The following is a 25,904-nucleotide window of genomic DNA, read 5'->3' as shown; positions in this document are numbered from 1 at the left end:
GATGTTTATGTAATTGTTTGTAAACATGTTTGCAAAGTTAATTTAGAAGTAAGTGGCATGTAAACACATACATAATGAGCAGAACCCCACTGTAAGCCCATTATTAGCCCTTATTAACACATCAGTTGATATAATTTTTTATGCTATACATATTTTACATGCCACTTTTTTTTATATAATTCAAATGTATATTATTTGTAATAGTTCTCTTTTGGTTTGAGCAACTGTAACCAAAGCATTTCTGATTGTGATTTTATTTTGAAGGCAAATTAATTAACTTTTGGTCTGGCTCAGTCTCACACTTCTCACTTGACAGACCGGATGTACAATCTTGTGTAAACACAGCCACACCCCCTTCTGGTTTTGTCCAATCAGGATGCATTTCTAAGCAACTCGTCCTCACGCAAAGGCTCTATGGAAATGGAGGCCGAGTTTCTACAATTTATATCTGACCTGAAGAATCTGTGGTTGCTTTTTTAATAATGTTAACTTAAAGGGTTAGTTCACCCAAAAACGAAAATTCCCTCAGTATCTACTCACCACTTTGCCGATGGAGGTGGTGGGTGAAGTGTTAGAGTCCACAAAACACTTTTGGAGTTTCAGGGGTAAACAGTGTTGCAGCCAAATCCAATACAATTGAATTTAATGGTGACCGCTTCTTCAAACGCATTAAAAACAAAAGAATAAAAATATAAAATTCCTCCAAACTGCTCCTGTGGTGTCGCCCAAGTGTCCGCAAGCCCCGACATTCAAATTTGACTCGAAACGGCGTTATTTACACCACGTTTTAGCCTTAATGTCCTAAAGAGCCCAGAGGAGAATAACAGCCGATATTTAGACTAAAATCCCTTGTGTGAATAACCTCTTTACGTATGAAGAACTGGTCGCCATTTACTTCAATTGCATTGGATCTTGCTGCAACGCTGTTTACCCCTGAAACTCCAAAAGTGTTTTGTGGACTCCAACACTTCACCCAACCCTCCAACGGCATAGTGGTGAGTAGATAATGAGTGAATTTTCATTTTTTGGGTGAACTATCCCTTTAAGCTGACCCTGTTTTAAGCAGGAAGTCTACATATCTGTTTACACACAGTGGGGAGCGTGTCTGTGATCTTTCTTTCTTTCCTCCATGTTCATATACTGTTATCTGCGTGTTATTCAATGCACCGGTGGTTTTGTACTGTAGTCACCAGACTACACACAAGTAAATGCAATTAATTCATGTCATCTCTTTTTATTCATCTTCACAAAACAAACTTCATTATAAAACATCTCAAACAGCTTCAGTCAACCATCCACTGGACTTCCAGTATTGTAATAATAAAAATATCAGTCTCTTTGGCTTCATACCCGTCAGATTCACACAATCGTCATAGAAAAATAAGAGGATCTCTCTCTCGTCGTTGAACAAATCTCTCTCAAGTTATTTTACATTTTCTTTAAAAAAAAAAAAACACAATGTACTTGTGATTATAACCTTTGTAAATATATACATCCCCGTTTCATTCCCCACCAGGCGGCAGTGTTGTGTTGATAGTGCACTTTAACAGTGAGGAGAGTGTGATGAGTTTTATGAATAGTATTATTATATATGATATAAACGCAGAGTCATGGGGTGAAGCCTTTGGGTCTGATCATCATCCGGACACTTTTAAAGGACCTCCTGTCACTGGAGGGGTAATACTCTGTGGAGATGTTGGCCCATGTGCCCCAGAAGATCCCGTCCCGGACTCCCCGGTACTTCCCCACATAGTACCTCCCGTTCAGGTTGGCAGCCATGCAGGCGTCAAACCACCAGCCGGAGCTGTAGTAGGCCCCGCAGTTCCCGGACGGGTATCGGTCGTTGTCCCGGTCCGGGGTGGTGAACGGCCGCTGGTTGTGGTCGTAGCTCTCGCTGAAGCGGAGCGCGTCCCCCGCGGTGCCGGAGTAACCTCCCACCGTCAGCCGGTAGCGCAGCCGCTCGCTGGCCACCCTGAACTGCGCGTACTCCGCGTGCTCCCTCACCCCGTCGAAGTCCTCCAGCTCCACCCGCAGCACCATGTCCCTCTCCCGGGTCAGCAGGTGGATCATGGTGTTGCCCAGCCAGAACTCCCCCCCGCGCAGCTGCCCGAAGCCGGAGCGGTACTCGGCCCAGGTGCGGTTGAAGCTGACGCTGCCGTCGAGCCTGCGCTGCAGGAGGGTCCATCCTCCGCCCTCCAGCTCCATGTCGCAGAGGACCGAGAAGCTCCGGCTGCGGATGTCAGGGGTCACCAGGTACACCCCGCTGAGGGTCTCCCCTCTGAGCATCTGGTCCGAGCAGTCCCTCCTCACTGCACAGGAGGAAGGTTGGAAGTGAGAATAATAATAAAACCTTTCTCTCTTAAAACAATACAAAAACAAATCCTTCTTCTTGCTTTAGGCCTCTGCAGGTGAAGACATGTTGGCTGAGGTCACACGAGTTCAACAGGTCAGAGCAGAAACTACTTCATCATAGCTCAGTGTTTCTGAAGAATGGAAACTCTGCCCCCATTATAGTGAGATACATCACAGTAATGACTACACCTCTGAATAATGACTCAATATTTCAAAAATAATAACTCAATGTCTCCAAATAATAACTCAATGTCTCAAAATAACGACTTAATATCTTGAAATACTGACTTAAAATCTAATTATAAGGACTTAATCTCTCAAAATAATGACCTAATATCTCAAAATATCAACTTAGTATCTCAAAATAAGGACTTGATATCTCAAAACAACGACATAATATCTCATTTTAAATCTCATAATTTTGATTTAGCATTCATCTTTGTCTTCTTACACTGGCAGAAATGGGCTTCTGTTCTAAGGCCACCACAGTGAATTCCCCCCCCCCCCCCCACTTCACTCTCTTAAATAGTGAGAATTTACTTTGTATTGTAATTCACCATTATCAGTATTTGTATCCAATAATTGGCATTGTTTACACAGTGCTGATATCTTTACCTCTAAACCTAATTCATTTTTCACATTTTCTGTTAAACTCATTTTCTTTCACTTTTAAACAATAAGCAATCTTTCCTCTGCCTCCTTTTTCCGGGCTGTGAGTAGATTATTGACCAGATACCACAGAGGATATATTCAAAATAAGTGTCAGTGATAGAATAAGAAACACATAAACTGAGTGTTCAATATTTGTATGTTTTGATGTATGAAGTGTGTAAAGAATGAGGGGACCAGATGTGATAATCCCCCTGATCTGCACCTGTGTCTGCATGAAGCCTGAACTCATTTGAAGCCAACTGCATCACTGGCTGTTCCCCACGCAGCTCTGCAGGATGTTTGTAACATGTCAGCCTGTGAAATGCTTGTGGTTTTATCCCTTATCACCACGCACATTGTGCACACATATGCAAACTCCTCCTCTGACAAATAGCCTTGATGTATGGCACAAAGATGATCTCACAAACCATATAGTTATACTATCCTCTTTTATATGAGGATCATTAGGACTTGCCATGTGGGTCTCGTAATAAAATCCTGTCAGGTCGGCTAATGCCAATTTACTTTTTTAACAAGAGAGACAATAATAAGGCACTGAAATAATAATGTACAACAGTTCCTCAGCAGTTCTCTATATATTTATCTCCGCCAATGAGTTTATGTTTTCATCTGCATTTGTTTGTTAGTTTGTTTGTCTGTTTGCAAGATTACACAAAAAACTGCTCAACAGATTGTTGCGAAACTTGGTGGAACCTGATGTGGTGTGAGTAGGAAAGAAATTATTCCATTTTTGTGTGGATCTGGATCAGGGGGCGGATCCAGGAATTCTTTTTCACTTTTTTTTAAGGGGCCTGATGTTTATGAACGTGCGTAAATTGGCGCAGATAAAAATCCAGATGTGAATTTAAATATGGTTTCATCAGGGGACTGTTGGGCCCTGGTGGAGGTATGAACTGGACTGACTGCCATTGTAGTTTTTTATGTAATGTTTCAAGAAGACAGGAGACGTTAGGGATATAATTTGTAAATATTAAAGTATTTCATTGTGAAATTGTTTATGTCTTCTCCCTATAGATTTCGAGCTAAAGTGTATTGATTTGCTTTTGTGAGCGAATATAAATAAAGCATGATTACAATGTTGTGCATGGTGTTGCAAACCTGTGTGATCTGCTGCCATGTCTGTTCGGCACACAGATCGAACAAACGTGTTGTGACAGTTTGAAATAATATCTCTTGCCTTTAGATGATGTCCACGTTGGTAGTTTGTGGTCCGACCTGCTGCCTCCCTGGTTGTCCTCAGGAAGCTCTTTCGGACGCATGATACTGGGGAGAACCGGCACCTGGTTGATTTTTACACGCAGCTCTCGTGCACTCGGAGTGGACGACTCAGCCGCCGGGGACTCGGGGCCAGAGGTGACAGGGGTTGTTGACCTGAAGTCAGGGCTAAGTGTGGAGGTAGTGTGGGCTCGGGGGGAAGGAACCGGAGTGGTGATTTTGTCTGGATGTGGATTTTGTCTGGGAGCCATTTCCTCCACATGGTGACGTATCGTGGTTTGTGAGCTGGAGTCAGCGTTAGAATCGGGATTTGGCCTTGTGGATCCTGGACTGGTGCTAGCGATAACACTCGGGAGGATCCTGTGGATGATTTTGTTTGGTCTTGTTGTCATTGGGATCGATGAGGGCTGTCCGGCTGTTTGTGGCCTCAGATCAGACGTAACCCTGCTGTCTGGGCTCACGGTGAAGCCTTGGAGGAGAGCGTGAAGCAGAGGAGAGGGTCCAGGCGCGCGGCTGTCGGAGGTCATTGGACCCGGAGTGATAGTTTTTTTTGTGCTGTGGCTGAACTCTGTGTCTGCCGGGGAACGAGTCGCCTCAGCAGTCTGTTTTATAGCACCAGATGTAGGTGGCACGTGAATTTGAGAATTTTGGATGCCATCTGCAGTCGTCCCGCTGATGTGGGGATCTGAATCTGTTTTGGTCTTTGGGCTCGACTTTAGTCGCACTGCTGGTTTTGTCCTTTGAACAGATGTTGCTCCTGGCATCAGTGTGGGCCCGGGTGTGGTGGGAGGCCTTAGTTTGGATGTTTTGTTGGACTCTGTTTCAGGGATTTCATCAGGTACAGATTCTGGTTTAAGATCAGGCAGTTGGCCAGGTACAGGTTTTTTAGACCTCTGATTTGTTTGAGGTACTTGGCCAAGTTTAGGCTTCACACTGGGTTTAATCTTTTTGCCAAGTTCTGGACGTTTTTGGTAAGGTTTCGGGATCCGGCCAGGTTTAGGGTTTTGTTTAATCACAGGGGTTTTCTTGCTGGGTTTAGGCTTTTTATCAGAAGATATACGATCATGTGAAATGTTTTGTCCAGGTGTTGAGTCTCGGTGAGATTTAGACTCAGGAGACAGATTTTCATCAGATTTTCTCATTAGTTCTGTCACAGACTCTTGCTCAGGTTCTGCGGCCTTGAGCTTAATTGTTTCTGCTTTTTCAGATTCAGGCGTGAGATGTTGGTTTGATTTAGAGGTGAAGTCAGATTCAGCTTTTTCGTTACTTTTCGGCTTTTTCTCCGGTTTCTGCTTTGGCTCAGGTTTGTCTGCTTTAAGAGGACGATTTGGCTTTTTCTCTGGTTTCGAGTTCAGTCGCTCAGTCAGAGGATCTTTGTCAGAACCAGTTGCATTTATCGATACAAGTCTCTGATGGGATGTAGGTCTCTGGACAGGAGGTACAGACTTGAGATGAGATTTTGGTTCTCGAGCATCTAACTTGTTTTTATCCGTTGTGAGGTCTTGATCATGTTTAGGCCCTGGATTGTTTTTCACATGTTGAAGTGGAGCTCTCTGGTCTGGTTTTTTAATTATGACTCTTTGAGGATCTTTGCCAGGTTTGGGTTTCTGCTCGACTGTGGGTTTTTGGAGCGAAGGCTTCTGCTTTTGGATGTTCTTAATTTTTTTGTCGGGTGAAGGTGCTCCATCAAGTTTATGGTCATTCTTAGGATTTTTTAGCTTACGGTCGGCTTCAGGCTTAATTCCTGGTTTATGCTTTTCACCGGGCTTTGGTCGAGGTTTCACTCCAGCGTTAGTGTTTGAGCTGGCGTTCTTCTTTACTGTCCACTGGCTGCGGTCTTCCACTCCTGTAGTTGTAGTTGTGTATAAATTCTGATAGGGAGTTGAGGTGGTTGTAGCTGCCACGGTTGAGATAGATCGATCCTGGAAACCTGCCGCAGGTCTCGGACTAGTTGTTGATGTGAACCTTGTAGTGCTGCTGGTTATCTGTTGTCCGGGGATGCCCAGTGTGCTTATTGTTGTTGTTGTTGGCGTATTTGTGGCCCCAACATCTGTCTCTGCATCAGGGCGTGGGTGCTCAGAGATGCTGGTCACATCACCGTCTGTGCTCTGGGTTGTAATTCTGTGAGCAGCTATCGTCATGGCTTGATTGTCGTCTTGGATCAAACGTGAACTGGACAGAAGACGAGGAGGAGGAGATGACGTCAAGGTTGTGGCTTTGTTTGAGTCCACGGAGTCATGTGTTGGACTAATGGGAGCTAATGGAGTCTGGCTGACTGAAACAAAGTCTGTCCCTTCACTCGCTCTGTTGGACGTTAAATCTTCGTCGCTGTCTCTCTGTAAAGTCCCGACCATTTCTTCTCCCTCGGGTTTGATCTCTGTGCCCATCTCCCCGTCCTCCCCCTCCTCCTCCCCCTCTTTTATAGTCCTCTGTGTTGCTGCACGCCCAATGATTTCAGTCTGTTTTGCTTTCTCGTTATTTTGCTCCACTCTTAGACCCCTTTCCATTTTCTTTTTCCTGTCCTGCAAATGTTGCTCTCGCTCCTTATTTGTATGCTCATCGTGGTCCTCAGACATCTTTATTCCATCACTGCCCCTGTTTTCCTCAGTTTGGGTCTTTTTATCTGTTTCCTTTGTTTCATCTCGCCCCAAGTGTTTGTCACTTTCTTCAGTTTTCTCCTTGTGTTTGTTATCACTAGTCGTCTTTCTTTCTTTCCCACTCTGCAGCTTATCCACTTGATCTCCCTTTAAATCACCCTTTTTGTCTTTCGCTGTACCTTTTTCAGTCTCTTTATTTCTCTCTCTCGTCATGTCCACTTTTCTTGCCTCTCCACCAGAAGTTGGCACCTTTTGCTGCCCCAGTTTGTCCGTTACCTTTCCCCCCTCTGTTTGAGTTTTTCCATCTTTTAATGCCACTTCTAATAAGGTTTCTGTTTTCTCATTTTCTTTTACGACCACTTCACTTCTCTCTCCCTCTGCTTTCCATTTCTCTCTCCCTCTCTCTTCTAAAACTGTTCTTACTTCTGAGTCGGTGTCACCATCTACCTCCATCATCATTTCCACTTTAACCACATCTGTTCCAAACTCCTCTCTTAAATCTTTTCTGTCATTCGCCCACTTCCTCTCATCCTCCTGTTTATCTGTTCCTTCATTTGTCGCCACATGCTCTCCTTCTCTTTGCGTTCCACACACTCTCTCAGTTTGTCTTACTGTACAATCAGCGCACATCTTCCTCAGTTGATCCACATTGTCCTTCAGCTTCTGCAGATCCTTCATGATCTTCTCCAGCTCTCTGAGCTGCTTTGGCAGATGAACAGTCAGTGGTGGCAGAGTGAAGAGGTAGGGGCATGTGTCCTCCTCCTGCCCCGGTCCGCACGGCCCCTCAAGCTCAAGAGTTGCAGCGCAGGGCCCCAATCCCCTGTCTCCCATGAGGTCTCCTTCACCAGAGGCCCCTGTGGTCCGGGAGAGGCTCGACAGGGCCAGCAGGGTCCCATAGACACAGAGCGCTGTTAACCTCATCACGTCCCGGGAGTAAAGACTAAAGGGAGAGGAGGGAGAGAGCGTAAAAAAGATCCACCTCAGTTTGTGAGGCACAGTGACAGTGAGAGGAGGGGGCGAGGTGGGAGGGAGAAGAGGAGGGAGGCAGAACTGATGGAGCTGTTCAGTGGAACGCAAATCCCTGAGACACGAGGAGTGAGACGCCCCGAGAGGAACACAGGTGAAAGTGATGGTATCTCTGAGATAATGGATGAGAGGTGTGACACACGGGGGGGGGGGGCAGATATGAGGCAGAGTTTGTCATAACAGCTAAATCAATCATGAGAAAGCACAATGGTGAAAACATTAGAAAGTATATGCCTTATTCTCCTTCTATTATTACCTTTATTGAATTTAAGGGGGCTGTTGGGCCTGGGTAAAGGTACGCACACTACTAAAGGCCATTCTAGTTCGTTTATGTGATTGTTTGTCAGCAGGGTTACGCAAAACAACTGGACAGATTTCCTTGGAATTTGTTGCAAGGATGGGAAATGGGCCCGGAAAGAACCCATAAAATTTGAGTGCACATCCAGGAATTTTTTATCAATTTGTTTAACATCGTGGGTTTTTTCCCCCCAAAGATTAATTCATGGATCTATCAGAATTAAACGTGGTTCTATAAGGGGACTGTAAAAGCTTGATGGTTGAATATGCTCTCAGAGTTATTCTAGTTCCATTTCAATTCATCCTCATTCTAATCACATCATTTAATGAAGACCATTTGTAATACATACTCCCTTCATGATGTAATGATAAGTATATTATGAATATGCATGTGTGCCACAGTTGCCTTGGCAGGCACTCCTCTGGCTTCCTGTCAGTGGTCTATAAACATGTGAAGGACAGATGCGACAGGTCAAACTATGCATTTCATACAAAGTACTGGCCAGAGCCAAGAGTTTGTTCCTCAGATTTGTAAGAACGTATTTCATTTTAATGTAAGCTGTGTGGTTCAGTTCAGCTTCTGAGTTAATAGAAACCAGGAATGTCAGATTTATCGGTGAAGGCTGTTTGATTCTCATGTTGTTCCACGGGAGAGACACTTCTCATGTACTATTGACTCTGTTCAGACAGTGCTTATCCTTGAATCATGTAGAAAGTGGAGAGAATCAGTGAGGCAATCTGTGTGGGTAGAAGCCAAACTCACTGTGTACAGACAGTAAGGTCTATGAAGGTTTTATCTTAGTCATTCTAAGCTAAAAGCCCCAATCTTGGAAGTCTGCATATTCACAAATCAAACCAAATGAGGCATCTGCTTAGCGGGGAGTTTATATGATGAGGCTTCAGTTTATCATATCCAGGATGTAAATGTCAGTCCCACCACGGGATATGAGAGATGAGTGATAGAATGTCATGTCTGTGTTTCATTTTTCAGACATTTGTGCACTTTTGATGCGTGTGAGGCCACTTCAATTGTCCTATTATGCCTCTGTCCTAACCATAGCCATTGGCCAGAGGCATTCTGTTTTCGAGTTGTCTGTCCCTCCGTACGTCCATTTATCTCCTTCTTGTGAACATGATAGCTCAAGAGTGCCTCAAGGGAATTTTCTTCAAATTTAGTACAAGTGGTCACTTGGATTCAGGGATGAACTGATTAGATGACGGAGGTCAAAGGTGATCGGTCAAGGTCACAGTGACCTCATGTTCTCGTGAACGTGAAATATCAGGACTCGAGGATGACCCGATTAGAGTTTGAAGGTCAGAGGTCAAGGTCACTGTGACGAAAACACGTTTGCCTCGTTGACACATTATTTTAAGAACGCCTAAAAATAATCCTTTCAAATTTGGCACCAATGCTCACTTAGACCCACAGATAAAGTGATTACATTTGGGTGGTCAAAGGTCCTGTGGCCTCATAAAACATGTTTTTTTGGCCTCTTGAACATGATCTATGAAGTCTGCCTTAAGGGAAACGTGACCCCCGTGTCTCCGTCTGTTTCACTGGACATTTGCTCTGACTGCACGAAGCTGGAGAGATTTCTCAGCTGTCCTTTAATAATGACAAAGGAAATCAGTTGTTTAGTGAGAGGACTGTGGGAAACTTCACATATGAAATGAAAAACGAGTCAAAGTGGAAGAGAAAAGGCTCAGGATGGAGAAACAAGAGCTTAACAACTCTGAATGCCACCATAAATTCAAGTTTGAATTTCAGTCCAGTTTTTCACTTTAGATTTTATTTTTTAATACATTACAACTAAAGCCTGGTGGACTACACTCAGCCCTTGTAGTGAATGAATAGACATAATAGTAGCAGTCTATCCAAGCCTATATTTTGACATTTCAAGTTGGACCCTTCCTCCATGCTAATGCACCCATGAGCTCATCTGAAATTTGACGACAGGATGAAAGCCAGGACTAAAGAATCCTTTCACCTTCTGCAGGCCCTTCAATACTACAACACTTACAATGGGAAATAGTGTGAGAGAAATGTTTACACTCTCAAGAGGGCTCTGTCAGAACACTGTACCATATTGATTTACTATCATCATCCACATCTTTAACAGCGCAGCCAAATCTCAGACGGTCGCTGCTCAGCCACAGTGAGTTATCCTTGTGCCTGAAGAATGAAAATGATTCGAGGTTAGAATATGGATGATAAAGGGCAACAGGGTTTGTTCATTTGATATTAGCCAATCTAAATAAATCCTGTGACTCAGCTGCAGAGTACACTCAGGAGCTCTTTTTATTCCCTATAATACCCTCTCTCCTGGCTTTACCCATTTATGGACAGCAGGGTTTTTTTTTCTCCCCATGGTGCCCTCTTGGGATACAGTGTTTTGAATTCCCCCAGTGTACTGACTTGGCCCGCTCTCTGTCCTGGATCGTGTAAACACTGTGCTTTTTTTCCACACAGACTAGAATAAACTTCTGACCATCAGTCTAGTTTAGCTGCCTGCGCTTCCTGGCAGGACGCTTCATCTCCATCCACTTTGGGCAGAGGAGCCACTGTCGTCGTTCACGTCTGTTATGTGCATAAGTGTCCCATTTCCAACTCAGTGAACCCAGCGACTGTCGTCACGGTGCAGCGCCAGCCTTTTGTAAAACCACACTCAATCTGCCCGCCTGAAGGTTTCAAACCTACCTGGGGAATGTTTTTCTGCTGACTCACTGTTTGCCTTCTGAGAACAAATAAACATATTATTTTTGGCAAATCAAATGATACAACACCTGCATTAATCCTGTGGATCAGTGCGTATCTGTTTAAAATTAAAGCAGCATTCCTACTCTTTATTGTGTCTATCATACAGACCCACACACACGCATATTAATATTCACTTTAAATCTCCATTGCCAACTCCTTAATTCTGCTGTAACTGATACATTCCTTCTCCATGTGTGAGAAAGTATTTCATTGGTCGATTGACCGATAGTGATTCATAAAAATGAAACAACTAAGTGTCACTCACATCTGGGCTGGATTTCCTACAGCTCGCCAACAATAGATAACGTCAGGTCAATTTGTCTGTTCCAAAAGCCTGGACGTCATTAAGACGTGGCTTGAAATTAATATATTAGAATCCTTGTCTCAATGAAGGATATGAAAAGCAGGCGTAACGTGGGAACAGGTTATCTGCTGCCGATACCTTCTGCTCAAAGGGATTGAACCCCGGGGTGAAAGGGGACGTTTGTGAGACGCTGGCATGCAGGAGAAATAAACTGGTATCTTTCCACAATGGACGAAAAACAATTTTACAGTTATTATAAAATGTGTATAAATTAAAAGTTGCCGTGAAGTTATTTGGTTTTCTGTCACGTCATCATCCCGATGTTCATTATGGTTGGATCTGCTGCATAACCAGCTGTGGTTAATCATGTATAATACACAGTGAAGAGTGGATGTGGGTGCACAGAAAGATGGGACCTCCCAGTGTGTTGACATTTCCTTCGGTCTCTACCAACTTTACTATACGAGGAGACTACAGGCTGGGGATGGTACTACATTATTCACAATACTAAAGGTCTGTGTGGTGAAGGAATGTATTCAGATTCTTTAATTGGGTAAAAGTTACCACATTACACTGGGGTGACTGTGGCTCGGGAGGTATAGAGGGTTGAGCGCTTACCAGAATGCCGGTGGTTTGATCCCCTGTGTGTCAATTCTGCAATTTAGTCTTGAACTAAATATTCTGCCTTTTTCACAAGTTTGGCAAAAATAAAAAAAAATCTACAAAAAAGTTCCTGAAGCACAAATATTTTGATTATATGTATGATGTAAATTATTTTATTATTTTATGTAATACTGATGCAGTGATGAATAAGAAGTGTGATTTTGACTGAATGATTTTATAATGTTAGATTCATTTTTAACAATTTATTTATATGTATTAGATCCTCTACAAACTAGTTAAAGAAACGTGACGAGTGAGTAGAAGCCACAATATTTCCCCCTGAACTCAAGTGGAATAGAATAATTAAGTGTTTTTTAAAAAAGTGCACTATAACGTCAATTTTTCTATTTGATTACAGCACTTGAGTGAATGTATTTTCCACCAGGGCTAAAGGATTATTCACTTTGGGCCGCCTGATGTTATCCTCTGAACTGTGTCTTCTTCTCTATAGCAACTGTTTTAGTGTCTTTGCTCAGTGTAACATTTGCCCAATAAACTATTTGGGTCAAAATAAATAAACAAGTCTCATTTTAGCATATGCCAATGTCAGCACTGATGAACACTGTGTACACATTAAGACTTGGACTTCAGAGGCTGCAGATTTGTGGAGCAGAGAAGCAGTTAAATGGAAGAGGACAGAGAGGTTTGACAGAACAGACAGAGAAATATGACTTTCCACATTCTTATAGGATTTGTTTGAATTTTCTGTCACGACAACATGTTCATTCTCATCCAAGTATCTAAGTGGTGTGTTATCATAGGATTTCCTTGAAATTTGAATCACATAATGTTTATAACAGTGCTGATATGATGACTTGTTGTGCAGTGAACACAGCTGTCAGGCTCAGTGGGCCAAAAAAAGGACATTTCCATCACTATACTGCCATCTAGTGACATTGTAGGAAAGAGCTCAGGATATACAGTCAGTCGATGCATTTACAACTAATGAATACATTAGAAACTTTGACAAGCAGCAAGAAATTGTTAAATTTGGAAATCAGACATATTCTCACAAAACATCTTCAGATCAATTAAAAACATGAAATGCTTTACTCTGGGGGAACAAATTATTGGTCAATTATCTACATCCATATATGTATGAATTATGTTTTACATTTTCAGCTAATTTTTGTAAATAATAAGATTAAAGTGAGGGGGGGAAAAATGTAAACATTCAGTCCCTCAGAAATATTTTCCAGGTGTGAATGAGTCCAATAAGAAAAAAGGTGACTATCAATAAGTGACTTGATAGCAGGTGTTTCATCTCAACAACTGGGCTCCAGTGTTTGTTTTTTGAACTCATTTTGAAAAGTTCGAATATAAATAACTCAACATCTGTGACTACATTGTTTGTAGTCACAGATGTTTCTCAGTTATATTCAGTCAGTCTAAGTTCTACTCAGTCAGTGTAGCAGTCAGTCAGATGGTGTGTTGTGTTCAGTGCAGTCAGTCAGTCAGTGAGTGTTGTGCAGTGTGTGTCAGTGTGTGCACAGCCAGTTGCACACAGCGTGTTGTTATGCAGTGTGTGTTGTGTTGTGCAGTGTGTGCACAGCCAGTTGCACAAAGCTTGTTGTTATGCAGTGTGTGTTGTGCAGCGTGTGTCAGTGTGTGTCCGTGTGTGCACAGCCAGTTGCACACAGCTTGTTGTTGTCACTCCGCTGTAAACACTCTCCTCCTCCACTCTCCGTCCTCCGTGCGTCTGACGCAGCTCACTAAGCTCCGCCCCCAGGCTGGCTCTCACGCACCACTTACGTCTGACCGTAAAAAATAGAAACTTCCAAGATGGCCGAGTCCGTGGACTCCATGCATTTCGCAGCAAACAGCAAAACAAATTCCCCTAAACCCCTGATAGCCAAGCGGCCGCCGGAGAGCCGACCGCAGTCTTCCAGCGACATCTACCCGCCGCCCCCCAAGAAGGTCCGGGTGGAGGAGAAGGGCCTGAAGCACCGGAGAGTGAACGGAGAGGTGTGCGCAGGGGAAAAACACAACGGGAAGCAGAGTTGTGGGAGCCCAGCGAAATGGAGTTTCGGCCCGGCCAAGGCGAGCCACTCCACCGCCGCCGCGGGGCCAGCGACTCCCGCTCGGAAAATCTTCAAAATCAGCAACTTCCTCGCTTCGCCCGTGAAAGTGAAGAAGGCGAAAGAGAAGCGACACAGGGAGAAGGAGAAAGGCGACGAAGCGCAGCGGAGCTCCCCCGCGGGTGTGGAGAGACTGAGCCCAGCTAGCTGCCATACAAAGACCGAGAACGGCGACGTGAAACCGCTCCAGGGAGGTAGGTGACCACGGAGCGGTGCGCTGCCGCCCGCTTAGCGGCTGTTAAACACCCACATGGGAGGAAATACTGTGATAAAGGCGTTTAGTGAATTATTACATAATTCTCCGAGCCACAGGCCCCAGTGTTTATTAGGCCCAGATGGAGATTTATACACGTGGAAATGTTTTCTCCTCAACGATGTGTCTCCGCATGGATGTAAAAGTGTTGTCTTGTCGCCGCCTCCCCGCAGATCACCGAGTGAAGGAGAAGGACAGAGAACCGAAGAAGAATAAAGAGTGGAAACATCACAAACTGCCTCCTGCACATGACATCACCAGGGAGAACGGAGAGGGGGCTTCTCCACTGAAAGGTACCGACTCACATGTTACACGGACCGACGGGCATTCAAAGTTATTTCTCACTATTCCTGGATGACTTTGAATTGTGTGTAATTACTTTAATCACTTTGCTGTGTTGGCCACACACAGTTAACAGGGTTCTTCTAAACAGCACCACAGTGGGATCTGTGTATGAAAGTGTCTCTTTGTATTAGTACAAAACAAATTAAATGAGTGCAGTCGGATTAAATATCTTATTCAAACATTAAATCTGAATGAGTGAGACAATTTTTAACTGCAAACCAGAAACACTAGACACATTAATTTAGTTTGTTAAAACGTAACCTGGTGGAATACATTTCCTTACTTCTGTTCAAAGTTTTTGAAGTTGTGATGTAACCTCAAGTTCCTCGAAATCTTCATCTCAGCAGAGCTATTTGCAGACATGCACTGAACTCCGGATAATCTCCTGAAACTATCCAAAGGTGCTGTGTGTGTGTGACAAGGCAAATGTCCAAGTCAGGCTTTTTCTTTTCTGGCTATTGTCCGAGTGAGCCCATGTGAGAATACAGCAGGAGATTATCCAGAGTATTCACTTTGAGCGAGTGGCTGTTTGACGACAGACGCGTATTTAAAAATCCCTAAAGAACACGAAAAAGAGGTGCCATAGAAGACACAGAGGAAGATGTCAGCTTGGAGAGATAACGCGGTTTGAGAGCTTGTGGAGATAAGAGCCGGTGACTATGTTGTGTAAACAAAACCATGTGATCTCTTCAGCAGGTTTTAAACATCATGTCCGGACTCCTGCTCCTCTCAGACACCAGCCCTCACCCGAGAGCTCAGGAAGTTTTCCTGTTGTAGGGAATGTGTCTGACTCGTAAAAACCCCGGAGAAAGTCAGGAACAAATTGTCCAGACATTTCCCAGAGTTCATGTCTGAAAACAGCTCTACATGTTGTAAGATTTAAAAGTTGAACCTGAAGTGTAAACAATTTCTTATTCTCTCTCACAGAGCCTCAGGAGAAGCCCAACGCTGGTTCAGAGGAGGACCTCTTGCTGAAGAAACTCAAGAAGAAGAAGAAAAAGAAGCACAAAGACGGGGAGCGGGGGAAGGAGCGCTACAGCCGACCCAAAATGTACCATCGTTCATGCCAGACGGTTTGTTCAGGAGTGTCTCTGGGTCTGCCCGAGTTCCTCAGTCGAATTAATGGGAACAACAACAACAACAGCAGCAGCGACAGCAGCAGCAGCAGCAGCAGCCTCCTCCACGCAACCACTGCTCCACAACAACACTACCAGGATCCTGCCGCTACCTCCGCCTCCATCTCCACCATGGTCAGGGACAGGCTTGGCTACAACTCCCCGCTCCACTGCACCCCGGCGCCGGGCCTGTCCGGTCTGGAGTTTAGTCGCCTGATCCAAGTCGAGCAGCAGGCCAACGGAGGGGCGTCTGTGGCGCACGCCTACAGCGAGCAGCTCGCCGCTCTGTCTCCGGCCGAGATGCAGCGCTTCGCTCAGGAGTTTGTGACCCTGTCGTTCAGCGAGGACGAGGCCCAAGCTGCGTCGTTCGTGATGGGGATCATTCATGGAGCGGCGTCCTACCTCCCAGACTTCCTGGACTACTTCTCCTACAAGTTCCCCAACGCTCCGGTGAAGATGGAGGTGCTCGGGAAGAAGGACATAGAGACGACAACCATGGTCAACTTCCATTCTCAGGTGAGACTGTTGTTTTGTGTTGAACGGGTGCTCAGTGTGTGTGTGAGAAGGTGCTGAAATGTGCACTTTGTGTCTGTGCAGTGTTAGATTGTAGTCAGGAGGTATGAGCAGCTCAGATTCACCTGTTACACACTGAAACAACACTTCGACACTTTCAGGTTCTCTGTGCGACAGTCTTGTTGTCGGGGAGTTTTCACTCTGATTTTAAATCCATCCCCATCTCTGTGTTCAACGTGTTTCAGGGGCCATGTTGTGTTTGGAGCTGTAAGGGTGTGTGTGCGTGTGGCGTCTTCTGTTGTCACTTGTAATTGGTCTCTTGTAAAACTCCTACTTTTGAGTTCTCTATATTGATTATTAGAGTTGTGCTTTCACGTCAGCCTCAGAAGGTAGAGCTGAAGTAAGTTCAATTATGGATGAGTTCTAAACTGTTATTGTACGCTTTGTAAAGGTGACGACAGCTAGGTCTGCATTTGGGACTGTTCTGTTGTAGCCTTGGTTTGACATTTCCTGTTCCTCAAATTTACATATTTAGATGTTTTTCTGTACAAAAAAAAATCCCTTTCTGGGTGTAACTCTACACTTTTTGCTGTATGTCATATTTGCGGAAAAAAAGAATATGCTAAATGCTCCCGCCTCTGATTCCACACGCCCCTCAGTTGCTCACCTGCAGCTCTGACACTCACCATCGAGCACACAAACCTCACCTTGTTTTCTGTTTTCTTGAGCTACTGTACGCGACAACTTGAAAAATTGTCATTAAGGGCTAAATACATCCTAAGTTTTCACGTCTGTAAGACCAATTCGTCATTGTTATCAGAAATCCCCCCAGTTACCTTCACAGAGGAAGTTGTTTTCCTCTGCATTTGTTTATTTGTCTGTCGGTTAGCATGATTACAAAAACTACTGGACAGATTTCCATGAAACTTAATGGAAGGATGTGTGTTATGGGTCAGAGAAGAACTCATAAAATATTTGTGCTGATCCAGATCAGGGGGCGTATCCAGGATTTCCCCCCCCTCTTTCTTTAACATAGCGAGACAGGACATTTTTCAACATTTTCCTTGATTTCTCAGAGAATAATTAATGGATCTTGATGAAAAATCAGGCATGTTAAAGCAATTTGGTTTAGATTCAAATAAAAAGGTAGATCTAGTGAATTAAAATCTGGTTTCATAAGGGTGCTGAGAGGTATGTGCTCCTCTGAGTGCCATTCTAGTTAATATTTGATTCACAGTTTGTTTCCATATTAGTCTTAAAGTGTTAACCATTTGCACGTGTATTAGAAAGACATTAACATCAACTCTAATAATGAGGCATGAATAGTTAAAGAATAACCAGGAGGTTTGTTCAGAAAGACCAGACATCTTTTAATATCTGTTACAAGTGGCTGCATCCTGTTAGATGTGAGTAAGAAACTTGATTCATCGTAGACAGCTCTTTGTTAAATTAAAGATTTAAATTTCAAAACGTGTCAGGATTTTGTAAAAATCCTAACTTTTGTCAGTCCTACACCTGAACCTCAGCCTGTACATCACTTGAACATGTTTTTAGAAATTGAGAGAATCAATTTAGGTGAGGCATACCTAAAATGATTCATTCCAAGGACCCGTCACTGTGAGGAAAACTTGTCCAAGGTCTCTCTTGATCGCACTGATACTCCATGAGCTCTGTAATCAGATCTGCTTCAGCTCGTCTGGCACCAGGATTTTCCTCCACTACCAACATAAGGCAGATGATGCACTTTATCCTGTTACTGTACAAAGACCAACCCGATACAGCCGTCAGTTTATTTTCTTGATTTTAGCCACTTTGTATTAAACGTCAGTTGATTATAGGGACAGTGGACTTGTATTTTTCCACCAGCAAACAATGATGGAGAAGCAGCGCTGCTGAGTGATCCTCGACTGAAGTGACTGATTGATTCATGGCTGTGTTTAAACGTGGTGTTTCTGAATCACAGACTTTAAACTTGCACTAAGTTCACATGCAGGAGTGATGGATAGAATGTAACACATATACAAACATACAGTCTAGTTTTATCTGAGGCTTTGTCTCTGTCCAGATGTTATTCGCTCTGGATCAGGAACATTTTCCCTCCATACTAACACATGTGAAAGCGCATATCACATGACCATTTACTTACAGTGGGCATGCGTGTGTCCGTGCAAACAGGAAGCAGTTTACTCTGCAGTTAGATGCAGAAAAACTACTACGGAGGAACAGATATTGTGAAAGTTTCAACAATTAATTTTTCCTGGACGGAAAGTGAGTTGTTATCCATGTTGCGATAACTGTTCGTTGTTGAATCGGGGTTGACTGAGACCCAATCAGAAAATGAATGTGGATGTCTATGTCTCCATTTCTACCTTTCCAGACTAAAATGTAATCCTGGAGTTTTCAAATTCAAATAGGGTCAGCGGTGTTTCCTAAATCCTCTTTTAGGGTTCTGAGGAACTCTGGAGAAATGTGGACACCAGAAATAAACGGAGAAAAAGAAAAGCATTTAAAAACTAAAACGTATTTGTATGGGGCCTGAGTGTTTTCCTCCAGGCTGTGGCACATGCAATGGCAGTCTGTTTACCTTTTTAAATAATTTTCTGTGACATAATTGTAGACATAGCACACTAGTGACTTGGCCGCTTGATCAATGCTCCTTTATCTTAAAACAGTCCTGGACTATGTTTAATCCATAGTTATGCAATTTTTCTTCTGGAGAATGAATCCTTTTCACACCAAATTAAAGATTATGTATTATGTATGTAACCAACAATAGTTTTCTATGTAAGGATATTGTAGAGCAATGTGTGTCGCTGTCAGTGCATGTGACTCCATCCGTTTGAAACATCGGCCCTCCTCTCATTAACAGGCGAGGTGGCTTACAGCTCTGATGTTCAGTGATGTAAACGTAACACCCGGGTGGACACAGTAACTTTCACCGTCCTCCTGCGCTGTGACGTCTTTGCGAGCACACAAACACTGTAAACACACCTGTCTCCTGTGACGCCGGCTACGCCCTAATTTTAAGAGTTTATGAGTTACACATTGCACGGCACAATAATGCAAACATTGCTTTCCTTGTTAACTAGCTAAATAAGTTTCAGTCTGAGATGCTGGTGCTTGTGCAGGCAGTGAATATTGTGTATATATGACCTTTTTAAGTCAAAAGGGATGGTGTCTGCAGAGGGTAAGATAAAGTGTTGGTCTGGTCAATCCTTTGGAAGTTACTGATTTGAGAGTAGATGAATATGAATTGATTTTAAAGTGCAGACATTAATTCGTCTGTAAAAATGTATCTTCCTTCCGGACTTATTATTTGACCTATGATGTAATTTTAGACTGGAGATTCTTAGAAAAAGTGGTTTGAGAATGACTCTGCATGAGTAAGACTCTCATTCGTGTGAACAACTGTCTTTTTTCACAGCTCGGTTTTAGTGAAGTAAACACGTCCAGGACTGTATCTGTAATTGTCAAAAACACGAAACTCCTGTTTCCTCTGTTGTTTCACATCTCACCTATTTGCACTGTGGTGAAGCCATTAACACAGATCACACAATCTTTCCTATTTGTTATTTTTTGCTCGTTATCATATATTTTTTCTGACTGAGTAACACTGATAGTTTTGTTCATAGTAGCATGGATTTTTTTTTTATCATGCATTGTGATTTATGTCATAGCAACTGGTACTGCGCCATTTTACATATGAGGGACTTCGCTATTTTGCTGTGTCTGTATATAAAGTACTGTGCAGCTATTTAGTTCCTGAAGCGAAGGGCTTATTGAAAGCAGTCAATAAGAAGAATAACAACAATACATTTATACACGGTCAGTGGCGCTGATTTCATTGTAACTTTTCGTCAAAAAAATCCTCAGAATCAGAACATAAAACCAAGTTAAACCCACTGTGCTGGGAGTCAAGTTAAATGACCTGAGCTTACTTACTGTTATATATCACATATACAGTGTATTATAAAATTAAATGTGCACATGTGCACACACAAGTGTGATAATGTTACCAAAAACAGAATAATTTACGGTCTGTTGAGACAGATGTTCATACAGGGCTGATGTAAAAGATTGCATAGACATGTAGCTCTATTTGACCCTTGAGTGTATATTGTTTATTTATACATATATCATGTTCCTTGTTACTGTAATATGTTTTGCATTCAAGTAGAAATTTTGTTTTTTAGAAAAAAGGTTTTTTTACGAAATATTTAAAAGTGGAGGTACAGGTTGTAGTCTTTATGTTGTACTCTCTCTCTCTCTCTCTCACACACACACATGCAGCAACGGTACATCCTGCAGTTTATTACAATGGATTAACAAAATGCATCAAACTGAAGAATCCATATGATCATAGAAGTGAATCCCTGTGATTCTGAGACATAATACATGCTGAGCTTTTCTTTAGCTGAGCCCATGATGTTTGGTCATCCTGTTTTCTAGATTTAATAATATAATCCACAGAGCTTTTTATTTTTACTAATTTCTCTGCAGGACTGTCTTTCTGTCCTCAGAGTGATATTAGTTCACCTTCTTCTCTGTTGCGTGTTGACTGCCGAGTGTGAAGTTTTACCAAAGGCCTCCGTCTTTGCATTGAAGGTTCTGTTAATGGGCAGACAGATGCTTAACCCAGGGGCACTGGAAACATTGGGTGTGGAGAACAGGTTCCAAATTTTCTGAACCAGTTGTACATTGTAAAACATGGAAGAAAAACTCCTACAGCTTATTAAATCAACACTGGTATTGACTGATAGAACAGGGATCAGTGCTGATTCAATTTTATCCAACTGAAAAAGTCAGACTGGGTTATTCCTACAGAAACTGAACAGGAACAGTCATTGGAATCAATAACGAATTGGGCTGATTAGAGTCAATAATGGTATTTGTATCAATAAAATGTCATCAATTCTCATCCCTGTGTTAACCATAAAGGCAAATACGGTTTTAAAAACTGTTTCAGCTGGCAGTAGACTACATATGTTCTTAGTGTTAGATTTATAGTAAGATTTATTGATGCCTGGAGGTGAGAGTCTGATCTGTTTCCGCTGTGTTCCCCGGCTGCAGGTGAAGCGGACATACTCCCAGGGAACATACCGTGCCGGGGCCATGCGGCAGGTCAGTTTGGTCGGCGCTGTGGATGAGGAGGTCGGAGACTACTTCCCAGAGTTCATCAACATGTTAGAAGAATCTCCCTTCCTGGAGGTCAGTGTTTTTGTGGTGTTTGTGTATGTACACGCAGCTAGAGGACGTGTGAACATCTGTCTTTCTGTGTCCTTGTGTATGGCTGCGAGTCATTATGGAACTGGAAGTTTCTCGCCCTGTGTTTTTGCAGCGAACTCTGCCCTGGGGAACATTCTCCAGTCTGCGGCTGCAGAGCCCCACTGAGAGCGACGACGGCCCCATCATGTGGGTCAGACCTGGGGAACAGATGATCCCTTTGGCAGACATGCCGAAGTCGCCCTTCAAAAGGAAAAGGTGTGTGGAGATACTGAGTCTGTAAATGTTTACCAGTGCACAGGTGGCATCGTCTCACTATCGTCCTCATTTGTGAAAGTGGAAAAATGAGCTTCAAGTAGAGTTGGAATAGTAAAGCCACATTTATCATAAACTATTTTTGCCTTGTCTCGTACCTGCACATGCAATGTACAGGTACGTAGACGTGTCATGAACATGTCCTGACAGTTGTTAATGAATGTTTTTCAGGTCCACCAATGAGATAAAGAACCTGCAGTATCTACCTAGAGCCAGTGAGCCCCGGGAGATGCTGTTCGAGGATCGTACAAGAGCGCACGCGGATCACATCGGTCAGGGGTTTGAGAGACAGACGACTGCTGCTGTAGGAGTGCTGAAGGCTGTGCGCTGCGGAGAGGAGTGAGTACACGGTGCAAAAATACTTTTCATCTGCCACTAGTGATGGTTTAAAAAACTAATAACAGTGTAATGTACAACTATGAGAAAGGTTGGTGCCGCCGGTTAGTTATTGTGTTCAGATTTAACTAAAATTTTTGCCTCACAGGAGTGACATCCCTGCCCGGATCACCAAAGATGTTGTGTGTTTCCACGCCGGAGATTTCCCAGAAGTGGTCATGAGGCTGCAGCTGGATCTCCATGAACCCCCGCTGTCTCAGGTGGGTCAGGTTTATTAATCATGTCAGTTGGGTGTGCAGCAGATATAAGCAGATGCTTGTCAAACCTTCTTTAAAGCTTCACTTACAAGTGAACACTACAAGTCTTATGTAATAGGGTCATTTCGTACAGAGTAAAATCACAGTGCTGCATCTTTTAGTGCAAAAAAGCTTTTCATTGACTTCTGGCCTGCCACATTGTCTCTTGATAATCAATTTATATCAGAGGAAGTCCCCAGTGTTATTCTGTTAGCTTGTCGACTGCATCAGTTGATCTTGTATGGTGGACTTGCTGAATGACTTGTCTTCCTGTCTCTACAGTGTGTACAGTGGATTGATGACGCCAAGCTGAACCAGCTCCGGAGGGAGGGGATCCGATATGCTCGCATCCAACTTTACCACGATGACATCTACTTCATCCCTAGAGGAGTCGTCCACCAGTTCAAGACGGTGTCTGCTGTCTGCAGTTTGGCCTGGCATATCCGACTCAAACAGTATCACCAACACGAAGTGAAGGAGGAAGAGGAGAAGAAGGAAGAGAAGCGGGCACATAGGGAAATCACGCTTCATATCGAGGAGGAGGAGGAGGAAGACGAGGAGGAAGAGGAGGAAGACGAGGAGGACGAGGAGGTCGAAGGGAAGGAGTGTGACCCTGCTGTGCAGGCGGTGATGAAGCTGGAGCAAGAGGTCATCGAAGGAGGGGAGAGGCCACCCTCACAAATGCCACGACAGATTTTCAAGGAGGAAGAGAAAGAGAACAGCGCCGAGATGAAGGAGCTGGCAACGACACAGTCTGTTCACTTTGTAAAGAAGGAGAGAGACGAAGGTGTTCTCACTCATACACTAATGGAGCCTAAAGCTGAGGAAGATGAGAAAGAGGGGGTGAAGGGAGGGGAAGATAGTAGTGCAGACACATGCCAGACACCACAGAAAGGCCACGAGGGTGGAGTGGACAGTACACCCTTAAAATCACTACAGCAAATTAGGAAGGAGAACAATGTGGAGGAAGAGAGGCCGCAAAAGACGACTCTGCCAGGTCAAAGTCTAAAAGAGAAATCTAAAGATAGTATAACGACCAATTATAACACACCGATCAAAAAGGATAAGGAAAAAGTAAAACGAGAGAGAGATGAAAAGGAAAGGGCTAAAGAGAAGAAGGATAAGGATAGAAGTAAAGAGAAGGAGAGGGATAAAAAGGACAGGCCGAAAGACAAGGATAGAGAGAGGGACAGGATGAGAGAGCATGAGAAGGTGAAGGCCGAGGCGGGAAAAGAGGGAAACACATCGACACAGCTTGTGCCACAGATGAGGAAAAAGGAGGATGAGGAGCGGACAAGAGAGGGCAGCAAAGCCTCTCAAACTTCCCTGCATGCTCTGAAAGACGAGAAGTGGGCCAAGGAGTGGGACTCGAAGACGCAAGCCCACGTCCGGAGAGAGAAGGAGCACGAGAAAGACAGGGGAGGTGCACACGCGGCATCTCACACAAGGCCAGACAGAGAGGAGGCTCGAGACGCCTCCTCGCATAAACACAAGTCTTCACACGGGAAGAAGGAGAAGAGCGGGCACAGGGAGGGCAAGGAGAGCAACACGTCGAGTACGCAGGCGAAGACGGGGAGAGAAGACGGGAAGACCGGCGCTCCCAAACCTGCGAACATTCAGGTTAAGAAAGAAGGAAAGAAGGATAAAGACGTCGGCAGTAAAGACGAGAGGAAGAAATCTTCGGGTCCGACACCGCCGGAACACAAACCACGGACACTCATCACCTTTGACCTCTTTAAGCCGATGGATGCTCACCAAACTTTCGCCCTTTCCTTCACAGACAGTCGGCCTAAGGCGCACCATCACAGTGACTCTCGGGGCTCTTCCTCTAAGCCTGGATCTGACAGTCGGACACTTGTGCCCTCTAAAGGACCGAGAGTAAAGGACTCTGTGCAGGGAAAACCTGCCACGCCCCTACAGGACACTCGACCCCAGCAGCACTTGTTAAAACATCCCCTGAAAACACACACGCCCCAAACAGAGAAAGACTTCTTACTATGAATGTCTCGGTGTCTAGTCTTCTATTTTTACTGTGCAACGTATGCTGCGGCTTTGTTAAAATATTTGCAACTGTATCCTTCCTTTAGACATGGACTGGTCTTTCTAATTTGTAATTAGACGAGCAGGTGCATTCCATTTCTTTGCTGACACGGCCACATTTCTCCGGGGACGTAGCGAAACGAGGATGCACCCCCCCCCCCCCCAAGTATTTTAACAGTGCCTAAGAATGTAAGCTAAGTAGCTCACTTCACGTTTGTTAGCGAATGTATGTAGGCTCTATACAAAATGTAATGTGACCCGTGTGTCAGTGCCTGTGCACTACTTAGCTTCGCTCTTAAAGCACCTATTTTAGGTACTGGACTAGCCAATCTGAAAACAACCATTCTCACTCCCTGCTGTAGGAATCATGTGTGTTCACCGTTTGAGACAGAATGCCAGCGAGTCACAGATCTCCTGCTGAAATCCTCTCTGCCATGTTACTTTAGACGATGGAGTTAGTTGTTTCTAACACTCCAAAAGCGGAGGAGGTAGTTGTTTTCAGACTGGACTCTGACTCACACAGGGCTGTAAATGATACTGTATGTACCAAAACTGTACAGTATAGATGTTATTAGCACCTATGTGAGAAAATGTATACAGAAATTGCATATATTTTTTGTAAAACAAGTTTTATTTTCCATAGAACTTATTTATATTATTTACTGTCTGTTTTTATTTGAAACCAATGTATGTGAAAATTTTGTTGTAAATACATTTTATTTCCTAAGATAAGACTTGGTAGTGTGATTTATACTCTGATCAGAACCTCTCAATAAATGGTTCAAAAATATGGACGTAGTCGATGTTAATGTCTCTTGTGCTTTTCACATCCTCCAGGTTTCACTGCTTTGGAAACATGGTGGCTCTGTCACTCCACTTCCTCATCACATGTTAGGATATCTGTATAAATTCCCATCAGCCTCATAGGAACTTTGAGTTAAATGCTAGAGTAGATGCTAATCTTCTAAATGAGGATGTTAAAATGCTCAAATCAGCATGTCATGTTGGAATAGACCATTATCTCATTAGAAAAGCACAGGTTTCACCGATAAGATCCCGACCACAGCTAAACAGCACAGATGGAACTGGATGTACCTATTGTAACTCGCCCCCTAGACAAGTGTCTGCCAGATTAATGCAATATAACTGACAAAGGATGAATTGAAACTCAAGCTGGACAACAGTTAATACTGAGCATTGGCCTTACAGCCATCAGAAATTGTATTATATGTATTACAGAATTATATTTTGCATTCACAAGGATGTAAACTACAATTCTTTATCTGCACAGTGCAAAGGACTTATTCATATATCCAGAGAATGTTCCGGATTACATTCAAACTGAATTGTTTCAGTGGCAGAAGGACATTCTGGGATGTACTGACAAATTCATCACATATGGAAGTTGTGAGATTTCTGCTTTACAGAAATACACAGATGCAACAGTGACTCCATAGACAGCAACATATTATATGGTTCAGTGGTACACAGTGCATGCTAGTGCAG

General features: G+C 43.6%; 2 protein-coding genes across 3 annotated transcripts; one reads left to right on the top strand and one right to left on the bottom strand.

The window, feature by feature from the left end:
• Positions 1–1,221: 1,221 nt before the first annotated feature.
• On the bottom strand, positions 1,222–7,820 carry LOC117763080 (proteoglycan 4-like). Of its 2 annotated transcripts, XM_034587956.1 has the most exons (3): positions 5,908–7,820; positions 4,202–5,850; positions 1,222–2,309 (listed from the first exon to the last, which is right to left on the bottom strand). In XM_034587956.1, exons 1-3 carry the CDS (start codon positions 7,755–7,757, stop codon positions 1,609–1,611), a joined length of 4,200 nt encoding a protein of 1,399 aa, XP_034443847.1. In that variant the 5' UTR covers positions 7,758–7,820; the 3' UTR covers positions 1,222–1,608. The 2 variants fall into 2 exon arrangements, with proteins under 2 accessions (XP_034443847.1, XP_034443846.1); XM_034587955.1 differs by having other exon boundaries at positions 4,202–7,820.
• Positions 7,821–13,582: 5,762 nt separating this feature from the next.
• Positions 13,583–25,185, top strand: LOC117763182 (lysine-specific demethylase RSBN1L-like). Its single transcript, XM_034588131.1, has 8 exons — positions 13,583–14,156; positions 14,389–14,508; positions 15,488–16,191; positions 21,259–21,396; positions 21,527–21,669; positions 21,898–22,065; positions 22,211–22,322; positions 22,641–25,185. Exons 1-8 carry the CDS (start codon positions 13,667–13,669, stop codon positions 24,357–24,359), a joined length of 3,594 nt encoding a protein of 1,197 aa, XP_034444022.1. The 5' UTR covers positions 13,583–13,666; the 3' UTR covers positions 24,360–25,185.
• Positions 25,186–25,904: the final 719 nt, after the last annotated feature.

Source organism: Hippoglossus hippoglossus, chromosome 6, assembly GCF_009819705.1.
Source record: "Hippoglossus hippoglossus isolate fHipHip1 chromosome 6, fHipHip1.pri, whole genome shotgun sequence".
Classification (NCBI taxonomy): Eukaryota; Metazoa; Chordata; class Actinopteri; order Pleuronectiformes; family Pleuronectidae; genus Hippoglossus; species Hippoglossus hippoglossus.
This window is presented reverse-complemented; position numbering and strand designations above follow the sequence as displayed.